Genomic DNA, 12,965 nt, shown 5'->3' with positions numbered 1-12,965 from the left:
TCAGATGTGCAAGAACTGGCCTACGTACGTTTCGGTGAAAAGATGGTTATATCACCTTCATCAGGGCCGAAAAGAAACACCAAAATCGAAAGAGACAAGTGGGGGGTCTAGATATATCTTTAGTGCCAAGATATATTTCAGAAAGCGAAGTATAATGTACTCTGTTCTGAAGGAGGGCTTCCTTTATCACGCTATAGACTAAGCTACTTGCGGTGAATAGAAGAGTTATTCTGAAGTCTGATCAAGCGGAAAGGCACTTTGAGTCTGACAGTCCAAGGGAAGATACATTAGAAGGCTTCCAAATATTGCCTATATTCAAACCCCGGTCGGTAGGACATATGAATTCCTATATTTTTGTTCCAGAGTCCTCTCTTGGTTCGGTATTACTCTGATCACTGTACTTCATTTGTCTTGAACAGACGCTAGTGTTCCACCATAGTATACACGTGTCTCACGCGGTCCGAGCTCAATTGAGATTCTTGTCTAGGTTATACTTGCACAACTAACCTATTCTCACTTTCTCTCTTTTTCTGCAGAAGCTCAGCTCTTGTAGCTGCACACCCATCCCTCACAGAGCCGCCTATGAGTGAACATAAAAGGGAAGCACTGCCGCTGACGGACTTCAGGAGCTCAGTTCACCCGTCAAATTCCTCTTTTGGAAATATATTTTTGCTACCTTTTCGTTGCATGGTCAGTAAATGGAAGCCGTCCACAGGGATCTGCTGTGCTGTCCCTTGGTGCTGAACTCATCTGAAATCCGCGAGTTAGAAGCGCAAGAACCATGATTCAGTGGCTGCTTTGAAACTTGACTTTGTGGATCCAGTTGAACGGACAAAGTAACTTCCACAGAGGATTAAAAAACATCCTGCAGACATATGGAAAGAGGAAATGGCACCTGAAGTCTGTGTTCATCTGCCTAACATGGCACACTAACAAACTCACAAGCCATTCATTTCAAGATGCATTTATTTTTTATTTTTGAGGTTATTCACCATATGTTGTTCAACTGTTCAGGGTTATCCTCCCTTAGTTCTAAGGTCTTGTGTTTTTTACACCAAACAGCCCTTTGAATTTTAGGGTTTTGCTCTGCTTCTTCTCTCAGGACCCAGCTACCCCTCCATACACTCACTCACTGTACATAGTTATTGTGCGTGATACAGTCTCCGCTGCCTTTTGGCCAGGTTCGCTCTATGCAAATACCACATGCATGCATACATTTCTGAAAAGATTTTGCTTATTGATTTAAGTGACGTGCCTTCCTTGTGATCATCACTGACTCTTTCATCCTAAAGCTTCCCGTAAATAGTTCATTGCATTAGATCAATCCCACGTGCTCCCCAGGTAGGCTAAAGAGAAGCCCAACTCCAAAATTCAAAAATATACATCAGCACAACTCTACCACTTAGATATTCCTCTTCTTTCATTGAGTTGCTAGATTTGTGGTCCAATTGATCCATCCATATCCCTCATAGAATGAGTTGACAGAATATTGACCCTTTAGCCTTAATGTCATTCCCCCCACGGTGGCGTAGATTTGACCTGCTCCAGCAGAGTAGACTCTCCTTTCAACCAACTTTGTCCCTGTAGACCTGTGCCCTTCATGAGCACTGGCCATTGAGCGTAATTAAGCGTTATTTACTATTCTAACTCCACGCATGCTTTGAAACTGGGATAGGTTATACAGCGGAGCAAGGCATATATAACTGTACTTTTAGTGTTTTGATACACTTGCCCGAAAGTACCTAAACACACTATGGGGACCGGTCCTCACAGAGATAGTGTTTGACTGGTTCTGTCAGGGATTACCCACCGATCTGGTCCTCTTAACATGGGTTATACATACCACCCCCCTACACAGACACACACACTCACATGCACACACATACACTCTCTCTCCCTTTCTGTCAATGTTTCTCATTCTCTCTTAGTTATTATATGCTGCAAGGCTTTCCTCTCGTATCATTGGTCAGGAGATGGCAGTAGGGCATTCATCACATTGGCCTCAAAAGGCTTTGATGGGTCACAACCTCATAGACTTCTGTGAAGTCCAACTTGTATCTTTATAGATGGAGGCTAAAATATTGGAAGACATCTACATTTTCACCTGTTTTTGTAGCACGGATCTCGTAGGCGTTAATGCTCACACTCCTTTACAGTATTGAGACATCCTTTTTTCTTTACAGCACTGTAGCCATGCAGTTTCACTTTTTCCCCTCCCTCTTTGTTGTATTGGTATCTCATCCGTCGCCTCTAGCAGCAGTAGCCGCTAAATCCCCCAAAACTCACTTATTTCTAGAGTTCTTGCACCCAATTGGTTTTCATCAGTGTCCTTCTACTTTTGTTGTTTCAAAGAACCAATCGAAGTCGGTGGATTCACCCCTTTGCTCTTCATTGGCCCTTGGGCTTGTCGGCCACCCTGTTTATTGTCCTTCGACATCTGTCCCACCAACAAGCATTTGTTGCCCCCTTCTTTACATAATACCATGCGCCCCATTTGTTTCATCAGTATACTCTTATCGTATGAGGGTGTCAGGACCCTGTTAATCTGGCACATTTAAGGAATAATATCAGACTCCAGGGCTCGCGGGTGGTAGTGCGCTTTACAAATTCACATACCATAGCACAGGGGTCTCCAACCCTCTATGTAATGAGAGCTACTTATGTTCAATGGAAAACATGTGCTACTAATATTAGTAGATTTAGTAATAGTGACCACCCCGTCCAAGATTGTCATCAGTGATCTCATCAGTGTACGAGGCAGGGTTTCCAGCACTAATGTAAAACAATTCTTTGAGGATTTGAAATGACTGTACATTAAAGCCATAGCTGCAATCCCCCTGGCACAAAGGTAATAATATGAGCAATAAACCTCCCCCACTCAATAATTGCTTTAAAACATTTAAAAAACGCAACAATTATTTGCCAAACATCCTCTTATGAGTCCTGAAAATAGACACATTTTCATCTTGAGAACATGCTTTTAAATGTTAGTATTCATATAATTCAACCAAGCAAAGGCTTCTATATTAGTAGGCTGGGCTGAACACAGGACAGCTACTCACAGGTATCTGTAGAGCTACTGGTAGCTCACGAGCTACTAATTGGAGACACCTGCCATAACATAACATAACTCCTGCTATCAAGGCAGAAGCGGTAAGCTATGTGTAGAGATACTGACCTATGGATATTGTATGCCCTGCAGATGCTGATAATGTAGTGAATGGGACATCAGATAAAAAGTTGAGAACTCACTCTTCTCTTGACTATATTTGACACCCTAACTTTATGTCCCAAAAATACATTTTTCTTCATGTCAGAATGCCTTCTAGTTTGTGAACAAAGTGTAATGCATTGCATGTAGTTAGGAATCACAGTGAAAAACTCCAGTTAGCGTGAAAGGGGAGGTATGATTCTGCATTGCAGCCTGTGTCTGAGACCATAATGGAATATTAGATTTTTCAGCAGTTGTTTGAATTAGTTGCATTTGGAGCCAGAGTGAGGGTTGTGGGCATTGAAAGCTGATGAACGGCCCACCAGAGCCTTGAGATATTAGTGTTGAGTTGTGTCTTCTGGAGCCCGACTGACAGTGGTTACCTTGGTCGTGATTTGTTGTGCCTTAGAGATGCTCACATACTTCAGAGGTTTGTCACATAGATGGAAACCAAAATGTTAAGAAGCAAAAATGAGCTCTGTCAGTCGTTTCTCTTCATATTAATTTAAATTAACATTTTTTAATGTAGTCCGGTGCACCTCTCTGCCTCCAAGACTGAAAAATGGGAGTTTACTTAGAAATCGCCAAAAGTACCCAATCAGTCAATGGTTTTTAAAGTGTAAAAAACATGACCTCAGCATCCTGTAAAAAGCACTTGAGCATGTCCCCAGATGTAATATATTCAGTAGGATAGTGTGTACTTTTGCTGCAAAATTTTTCAGCAGTTTGACTTATATGCAATTTTCTGATATATTCATTTATATATATGTGTATATTGGGAAAGGCAAAATGGAGAGGGAATCTAATTGCAATATATGCCCCAGCTATTGCCCCTAAATGTAAAAATAAATTAGGTTATCGAAGCTGGATTTTTAAAAATAAATAGTCAGAGCTGTATTCTATAGAATGGCCAGTTGTGTTACAAAGCCATTAAGTGTCACGTGTGTTACCATGACAAAGCTGTTACTATAGCCCGCTGCCGAGGGCTAATATGGTTTTATAAGGTCCTAATCCTGAATTATAGGCCCAAGCCGCAGGCTAGGGCCTATAACGAGGGAGGGGGGCCTTTAACAACTGGTATAGCCCATGACAGAAGGACTATAAGGCTAATAGAACATTCCTCCCAATACGGGTAGAATGTTCTGAATTACAAAGGGAGAAACAGAAAGACAAATATTGGAATGTTGGAGCGCCGCGCTTTTACTAGCCTTTATAAGCCCTGAGCCACTGCATTGTCTTCAATGGAGCTCTCAATATTCCAATCCTCCAATATCCCTTTCACACCAACATTCTCTTGACCATCATGAATGGTCAAATCTTATAGCACTTGTTACTCCCCAATCCCAGTGCAGATCCCATTCTTTCTCCACTTCAGTCAGAGTATGTCATTCAGTGATGTCTTGTACCGCATCACATAATCACCCTTCGCTCACTCCTTTTGACCAACTCTGAGAGCTTCGTCTCCGGTTGAATGCAGAACTCATCCCACTTTTAATCAGGACTCAGATCAAACTCTTTGCTGTTGCGTTCACAGCACATCCCTTTTTACCAACACGGATAGTGCACTGTCTGTTGTTAAATTCACAGCTCACGCCTGTTTCACCAACAGTCAGAGCAGACTATTAGTTGTTGACTCCACAGCTCACCTTTTTCACCAGCAGTCAGAGCAGACCATTAGTTGTTGACTTCACAGCTCACACCTTTTTCGCTAGCAGTCAGAGCAGCCACCTTATTGTTGTGCTGTACAGATTCTTACGTTTCATTCATGTCACTTGCACTGAATGTGATTTGTGTGCTGTTGGTTTTCTGATTTCACACACCCTACTTTTCACTAACAACCTTAGCAGTGTGCAGTGGAATCTATTCTTTTCTTCATATGACCCTTTAATACCCCCTTCACCCAGGCCATGTTTTCCCCATTTGCTAAGTTAGTGCCTGAGTGGGCATTTTTTGATCAAAAAAGCTTATGCATATGATTTTGCAAGGAAGATTCTGATATTTATTATGAAATATTTTAAAAATTGAATCGCCAATAGCATAACATGTGAAGCACCTAATCTGGCACTGGAATCTAGCAATACACATTATCTTTGCAAGATCACACGCTGTTTATTTGCTTTGTTGAATTAAAAATCATTTTAAAACGTTTTCTTTTGGCTAATACACTATCTACCTATATCCTTAGCCTACTTGAGTAGCAGCTAAACCATGTTGCAGCATTGTCCATCACAGTGAGCAATCCTTTGCTCCACACTGTTGTATACCTTCTTTTCAGTGTCACATTACCTTCTTCAGTAGCAGAATGTGTTGTGTTAGTGCAAGCTTAAAAAGGTAAACATATTTCAATAGTCAAAGTGTGCTGTCCCTGTCTGCAGAAATACAGTTGTTATAGTGTATGTTGCACTGCAGTCTTTTCTGAAACTATTCACGTTTTTTTTCTTCATTCGAGTTAGTTCTGCAAAATGTTTTTTCATTCAAGCTTTGGTTTGCACTTATCATTGTAAAGATAATGGTCAACAAGCACCGAGACCTCCTCGTAAAGTATGATCCTGTTTTTTGGATACCGGTATCGAAGCCGAAACATTACCCATAAACAGGGTGGCCTTGCCGAATAAGTGGGTGAATCTTACCTTGTACTCTACAGCAGTATAAGCTGTTTCCCTAACAGTCAATAAGCTGTGGTTTCCTCCCCAGTCAAACCGAGATGGATCACGACAGTGCCATACAGGACGCATCATGAGACGGCCTCTTTTGGGGAGAAGCCTCTCTCCCAGGACTCATTGTTTCTCCAGCGCTGCAGATGGACCTCCCATGGGCTGAAATTGTATTGTGTGGTTGCTGTTACCACCAGTTCTGAAACACATATGTCCCAAGGCATTTGTATATAAATGTGGCACTTTAGGATACACCTAAACAAATGATATACAATAAAGAGCTCATATAATGAGAGACTATTTGCTTGGAATCGTTCTTTAAGGTTTTCGACAACAGACCTCATTGTTAAGTCTGAAAATTAAATTCAGAAAAACATGTATTATGCAGAAGTATTGTGGTCTCCAAGGCTTTGACTGTGTGAGGTAGAACAAGGTAGCAGATTAGTTCAACAATGCACACAACTTGCCAGCTCCTGTATTTTTTGCATCAATGATCAGAAGTCTAAGATTCACAACAGAGGGTTGCCAGGAGTTATAACAAAGCAACGTTTTTGCAGAACAGTCTCCCACCCACGAAGATTAGAATTAGAAAAAATAATCTTTTGGAACGAGTTAACAATTAGGTAATTTGAGCGAGTCACCTTTTGCGCTGAAGTAGTTATGGTGTAGTATTCTCTGTTACCTACCATCAACATATTTTGTATATCTAATACCTTTCGAGAGTTTATTTTTTGCTGTAATACATTTTTTAAATGTGCAGTTCATAAGAGTCAAACTTAAGTGTTTGTTTTCTGGATAGTGAGTTGTCTTAAATAATTAAAAATTGAAAAAATATTTAGAATTTAAAACTATGTCTTTGTCTGTTTTGACTATACTCATTTGGTTGCATTAAAGTTGGTAATTAAACAACTTTTTTTGAGCACTTATGGCTACATGTAGCTGTGTTGCGCATTCTAAAGCTACCAAATGGGAAAATTTCTGTGGTGGAATGCTACTTGAGATTTTCAAAGATTAGTGTTCGTGTTGTTTTGAAGTCAAAGGACACTTGTTTCTAAAAGACACTTCAGAAGGAAGAGAATCGCTTTTAGTAATAGTTAAAGGTGAAATGTATAGTATCTTATGTAGAGAAGAAAACAAGCTATAACTTAACAAGGACATACAACAATTGCAGAATAGGTTATTGATGATCATTGTGAGGATTTTGTTTGGGAAGGGGTCTTATCCTTACAGCCGTTTACTCGATTCAACATGTCCTAGACTTCGCAGCTAAAGGTTCGTAGAAGTCAACCACCAAAGCCCTTCCTGAAGAGGGAAGAGGTGCTGTTGGTTCTCTAGCTGGCAGCTATGATGGCTTTCATCAAGTTGATATTACTTAAAAAAGAAAAACATTTGAGCAACCCTTCCTTGGCATTGTAGTGTAGATAGTCTTGTTTGCGTTGTATTTTCCTCTGTTTTTTCTCTATGTGTGTTTTTTATTTCGTTAGGATCTAGACATGTTTATCAACCCAGGGATTCAGTGGCTACCTTATTTTCAAAAGTTTATTGGACAAATGTAATTTTAAAATCGTGACTGAAGGAGTTTTATATTGTCATCGGCAGAAGTTAAATACAGTATTTCTTATAACCGGCTCTAGGGTTTCTGCAGTCTATAGTTCTTTTACAGAGATGCTTGTTCTCCGGGACTATTTTAAATTGTTGCTGATTGAGTGGTTTGATGATTTTAAGATTAAGAAAGTGTTCTCATCTATCAAATGAATAGTATGCTGATGAATCAATCACATCTTTGAGCATTCAAAACCATGTAGTAGCCACCATTACTTTGTATCCCTAGTACTGAAATAAAAGAAAGAGAACGGGATTTCAAGTCCTATCTAATCTTTATAACATCTGCAGAAGTCAATTCCCAAATGACGACTTGGAAATAACTTCTAATGCAGAACCACGTTGGAATGAAATTCAATGTTTTCCCATCGCTTTAAAAGTAGTTGTCGGCTGCATTGGAAGTTCTCCGTCCAGCTTCTGGTTTGTGCGCTATTTTGTTTGATATGAGAGGCAGTCCACATTGTCTACCTCACCTTTTCATCATTTGTATGACTGCGTATCCCTACTAAGTTTACCCCTTTGATGATTACTCTAGAACATGTGATGGGCGTCTTTAATTGTAATATTGTTACGGCTCTGACTCAGTGGCGTAACAGACCCTTGTGGGGGGGGGTCCCTTTGCAAGGTACTGTGAGGGGCCTCCCTTGTACACCCCACTACCTGCCGTTTTAAAGTACCTTACCCCAGCTGCCTGCTCTCAAGAAATCACTGGAGTTTCATTGAACTAACTAGCTTCATGAAGATCAACCTGCTTACCCATCAGGTTGGCATCATGCCATTTTGAAAAATGTTTTTGGTGTTACTGATATAGAAAATGGGATTTAGGCACTTTACAAAAACTTGTATCAAGACATCCGTGAAGAAAAATGTCTATATGGGTTACATTTTGAGGGAAGCGCCGAATTGAATGAAAGCTGTGTTTCCTTGCTTCTTCTATCAGTCTTTTACTTTTAGTACTATCGTAGTCCACTATCTGTATTGCACCCATTTGCCAATGGTAAGGAAGGGCTCTGTGCCTAGGTTGAGATAGTGCTTTATAGGTAAAGTGCCCAGTAGATTTTTTTTTCTAGCAATTCAACAACCTGATCAATCCTTACTTGGTCAAAGAAGCTTCCTGTATCATGGTTGTCTCATGTACCAAAATTGAGATTGCCTAGTAGTGACTCATTGTGTAGTTGAGGAATAAGTACCATACCCATGTCCATACCCAATTCTTAATGAGTTGGTGAATCTATCTCCTATTAAAGGTGCGGAGCAGAGGGCGCCCCCGTATCAAGAACAATGGAAAAATGATGCCAACTGTGCTCTCCTCCATGCAATTTAAGAAAAGAAATAGCTAGTAATGCTTAGGTTTTAAAGATAGTTATGAAGGGGTGCTCCTGGCACGTCATTACATCAGCGTGTAGTACAGCAGCCATATACAGTGTTTCTCTGCTGCATCAACAAATCACATGTGCATCTTTCTGAAAACTGTGTGCCCAATTAAAAAAAAAACTGGATACATAGAAGAAAATTATGTGTACCCAGAAGATGCAGTATTTGCTACTGTGTGCCCATTTCTGTTCTCCTGCAAGATATTGAGCCTTCACAAACTGTATGGCAGAAATAAAATATCAGAATTTGATATTGTAGTATAATAGTAACAAACCTAGAAATATTTTATTTTCTTACAGACAAATGTATGCATTCAATAAAAATATTGCAGATACTACAAATATGTATGTGTGCTTCTCAAATATATCACAATGCTGTTCGAAATTGCATATGTGTTACTCAGAACAAAATGGTCAATGTGTCAAACAGTTTGTCAGGGATCCTGCTCAGTTATGCGACTCAGTGTATCAATGATACTTCTGGAGTATGTTTTGTCTGTTCATCGTGCTTGGGTCTGCTCAAGGTTCCAAGGCTAATTACATTTGACCTTTGTGCTGTAGTTCTTGTCAGCTTTACAGCAGTTTCATCCCTTGTACACGTTGACCTGATGCCATTCTGCACATCGCCCTACCACAGTGTACATTTCTATGCAATCTACCTATAGCCACTAGACTTGAACGAAATTTAAATTACGACAGAATAATTTCAATAATTTCAGGACTTTTGTGTCATGATTGTTACGTGAAATTCCAGAGACGATGGCCCATAGCTTACTTATACTGCCTTCTGAGAGGAGATTAGCAGGCAGCTGTTGCCCTTCAGCAATGTTTTTTGTGCTTTTTCCGACAGAAATGCGTTGTCGTGAGGACACATTTCAAGTAAAAATATAGTGCTAAATGGTGGAATTAAATTTAACGTAATTGCACACGATTATTCCAGAAATTTCACGTTATTAGTAGAATTTGCAAATTTATCACACCCCTAATTTCATGTCTGGCACACAAATGGATAGATACGGGGCAAAGTAACACATATAGCTTACGGCAAAACACACACACAAGTATGCTATTTATATGTACACTTTCAAAAAGCACAACATGTCTCTTTAGAGGGATGATGGGGTTACCTATAAAGTAAACCATGTTTAATATCCCTATTTAGCAGGGGTGAAATCAGGCTCCATAGTGAGAAGGAGAATTCCTGATGACGTGTAAAGACCCTAAGGCAAAGGCATAGGGCTGAAAGCATATCAAAGACGTCGTGAGCAAAAAAAGTTGCCTTAAGTATTCCATTGACGGAGCCCATATTGGCTCCATCGACGCAATACTTCCTTTGATGGCCGACTGATTAGGGGCCATCGAGAAAGGACATTACACTGCCCACCCTAGTTAGAGTGGAGGGTGCAATGTCTTTTTTTTCCTGTCACCACCAGGATAAACCTGTCGGTGAGGACCAGGAAAAGAAAATAAACACTCCCAATCCTAGGAGAAAACTCATACATTTTTTGTTTTTCAGAAACAACCTCACACTTTAGGAGCTTGTTTCTAAACAAAAATGAAAAAAGGAAGACGTTTGGTGGAGTGGATGGCTGTCAAAACCAGTGTCAGCCATCCACCAAACATTTTGTACATTAAAAGGAAACACCATGACAGTGATTACTTTCAATGTACAGAGATGATCACTTGGCCAGAGGTCAATGGGAAATTTGGTGGCCAGTAGTCCATCAGGTTGGAGAAGGTAATGTCCTCCAGCACCCTGCCGGATTGTACTCCATCCAGCAAATCTTAAATCAAGCCTATGTTCTGTTAGCTGAAGAAAGAATGAGAACCACACCTTCTGTACTTAACAGGATCTTAATTGCTATCAGTACTTTTGAACTTGATTTAATTTGCTTGTCAGTAGTAGTACAGTGTGATAAAAGGTTCAATAAATATTGCAAATATGAATGGTGGCCCGGATTTCTTCCTCGATGATAGGGCTGTTTAAAATATCATAATGTTAGCTATTTTATCTGAAACTGCTTAATTAAAAATAAAGCAGTCATCTTATTAGGAGATAGGTCAAATATTTCCCTGATATCTCTTGATATGATTTTAAGAAGATTTCTGTAATTGTTTCTGGTTCTACTTCGAATGTAAATCTCTTCTCATTTTTAGATCTCCCCTAGGCAGCGCATTCAATAACGCGGGCAAGACATTTCGTTTTCTTATAGGGGGCTTAGAGCCCACTCATTGCCACCACTGGTTGGCTTCATTGTCACTCTCATTTCCTTGCTTCTCGTTGGTCAGCATGTGCTGGCTTCTCTTCCTCTCTATTTTTCTCTCCTCTGGAGCATAGCCCATGTACTGCATCTTTGCCTAGTATCCTTCCACTGCTCCTGCTTTAGAAGCAACTTTTTCATTTTAGTTGCAGTACTTTATAAGTTAATGTATTTGCAGTCTGTCTGCCACCCATCCAACTCTCTGTTGTTGCTTTCATCTGACTGCTCCCACGTTGTTGCTTGCCACGTCATTGTTGCTTGCCCCGTCATTGTTGCTTGCCCTGTCATTGTTACTTGCCCTTTCGTTGTTGTTAGCCCTTTCTTCCCTTCCCACTTCCGCATTATTGCATGACCTATCCCTCTTGCCCCTTTCCAGAGTTGTTGCTTGCCCCATCCCTCCCACTCTACTTCTGCCACCATCCGTTGTTATTGCTTGCCATTTGCACCCCCAATCCCACAATGGGCTGTCACTGCCTGTGTCATAACAGCTTTTCTTTTGGAAAAAATCTTCTGTTGTAGTAAACTCTCTTTTATCATTGTAACAACAAGTGCTGCAAGTCATATATAATGAAAAAGAGTCTGGAAAAAATGAAGAAAAGAAAATAGCATAAACCAGTGCATCACAACAAGAATCCAAGTCTTCTGAGATAGCGATGACAGCTGATGATGTGTTTTTATCCAGGAGCCTAAATCGATATTACTATTTTATGCCCTTGTTCGGTTATAATCAATAATATCCCTATAACGGCATAGAAATCATATCCATATTCAGTCGTAGCACATGCTGTCACATTAAGCAAGGCTACTTCCCCGGCCCCCTAGAAAGTACAACGAGTTCTCTAAACAAATCCAAACCTCCAGCAACCTGGGAAATCCCCCTTGCTTTTGTTTTGATTTCACCCTAGAACTCCTGTAAAGCACTGTAAGAACGGCCAGTTCTTAGTGACATCTTTATTGACGTCTTATGTCCAACCTTACGTCAAACCCAGCACCTTTCAGGTATAAATATACCAACGTTGCCTTAAGCAAACACACGGTGGTGATTTTGGAGCAGAGCAGCTATCTACTTGCCCGAGAGCCCAGCTGATGCGAGAGCCCATGGACGCTGCCCCTCCTCTTTGACGCACTGAGAGAGACGCTGTCTTTTCTCCTGCCGAGAAATCGAGCTCCGGTGTTTCCAGATACCTTCACGGGTTACTGGGATATCGAGTCCTGAGAGAGAGATACAAGACCTCCTGCTTTCTAATACCCAGGTACGGAGCTGACAAAAACCTTAGAGAGAATTCTTGATTCAGATTCTTGGCAAAACCAACTTTACTTAAACTGCTACTTACTTACTCCTTCCCACATATTAGGCTTAGGTCAGGTACACCGGGATAGGCGTATTCAGAAGCACCAGTTGAGTACGTTAGTCAATGTATATAAGTATGTATATATTTTATCTATTTTAAAGTCTCTTATGGCTAAGAAACCATATCAATGCTTTTACAGTATTATTTCTTAATCCTCCTTTTAATGTACGCACTTTACTTTACTATGACTATTTCAATCGTGGCAATTAATTTCTGTTGTATGAGGAAGAAGACTGCTCAATAAATTACACCTTTTATTGAAAACGCCCGTCTTTCTTTTCTCTGCACTCTGGTGAAACTAAGTATGCACACTTGACTGAGCGAAATAGCTGTCTATTGTTTTCACACGACTCTAGAGATACACTCTTATTCTGAGGGAGCAAAGTTGTCATGTTATATGTTTGTCAGAAGCTAATCCCTTCTTGTCTATCCAGGGAGGTTAAACTCCTCCTCGTTTATTCGAGAAAGTTTCTAGTGACCTCTGAGCTAGCTGGCAAACAAAACTTAAGTCT

At 40.4% G+C, this 12,965-nt stretch overlaps 1 protein-coding gene across 2 annotated transcripts in view; it reads left to right on the top strand.

Annotated features, from left to right (window-relative positions):
- IL11RA (interleukin 11 receptor subunit alpha) overlaps positions 1 to 6,160 on the top strand; it is a 334,633-nt gene extending 328,473 nt beyond the window's left edge. For both annotated transcript variants that reach the window (XM_078674689.1, XM_078674688.1), the window contains exon 13: positions 537 to 6,160. In XM_078674689.1, coding sequence (XP_078530815.1) covers positions 537 to 553 — 17 coding nt within the window. In that variant the 3' untranslated portion in view covers positions 554 to 6,160. The remainder of the gene's footprint in view (positions 1 to 536) is intronic.
- The last annotated feature ends 6,805 nt before the right edge of the window (positions 6,161 to 12,965 follow it).

Source organism: Lissotriton helveticus, chromosome 2_1 (genome assembly GCF_964261635.1).
Source record: "Lissotriton helveticus chromosome 2_1, aLisHel1.1, whole genome shotgun sequence".
Classification (NCBI taxonomy): Eukaryota; Metazoa; Chordata; class Amphibia; order Caudata; family Salamandridae; genus Lissotriton; species Lissotriton helveticus.
The sequence above is the reverse complement of the archived record's forward strand: the minus strand, read 5'-3'. Positions and strand labels throughout refer to the sequence as shown.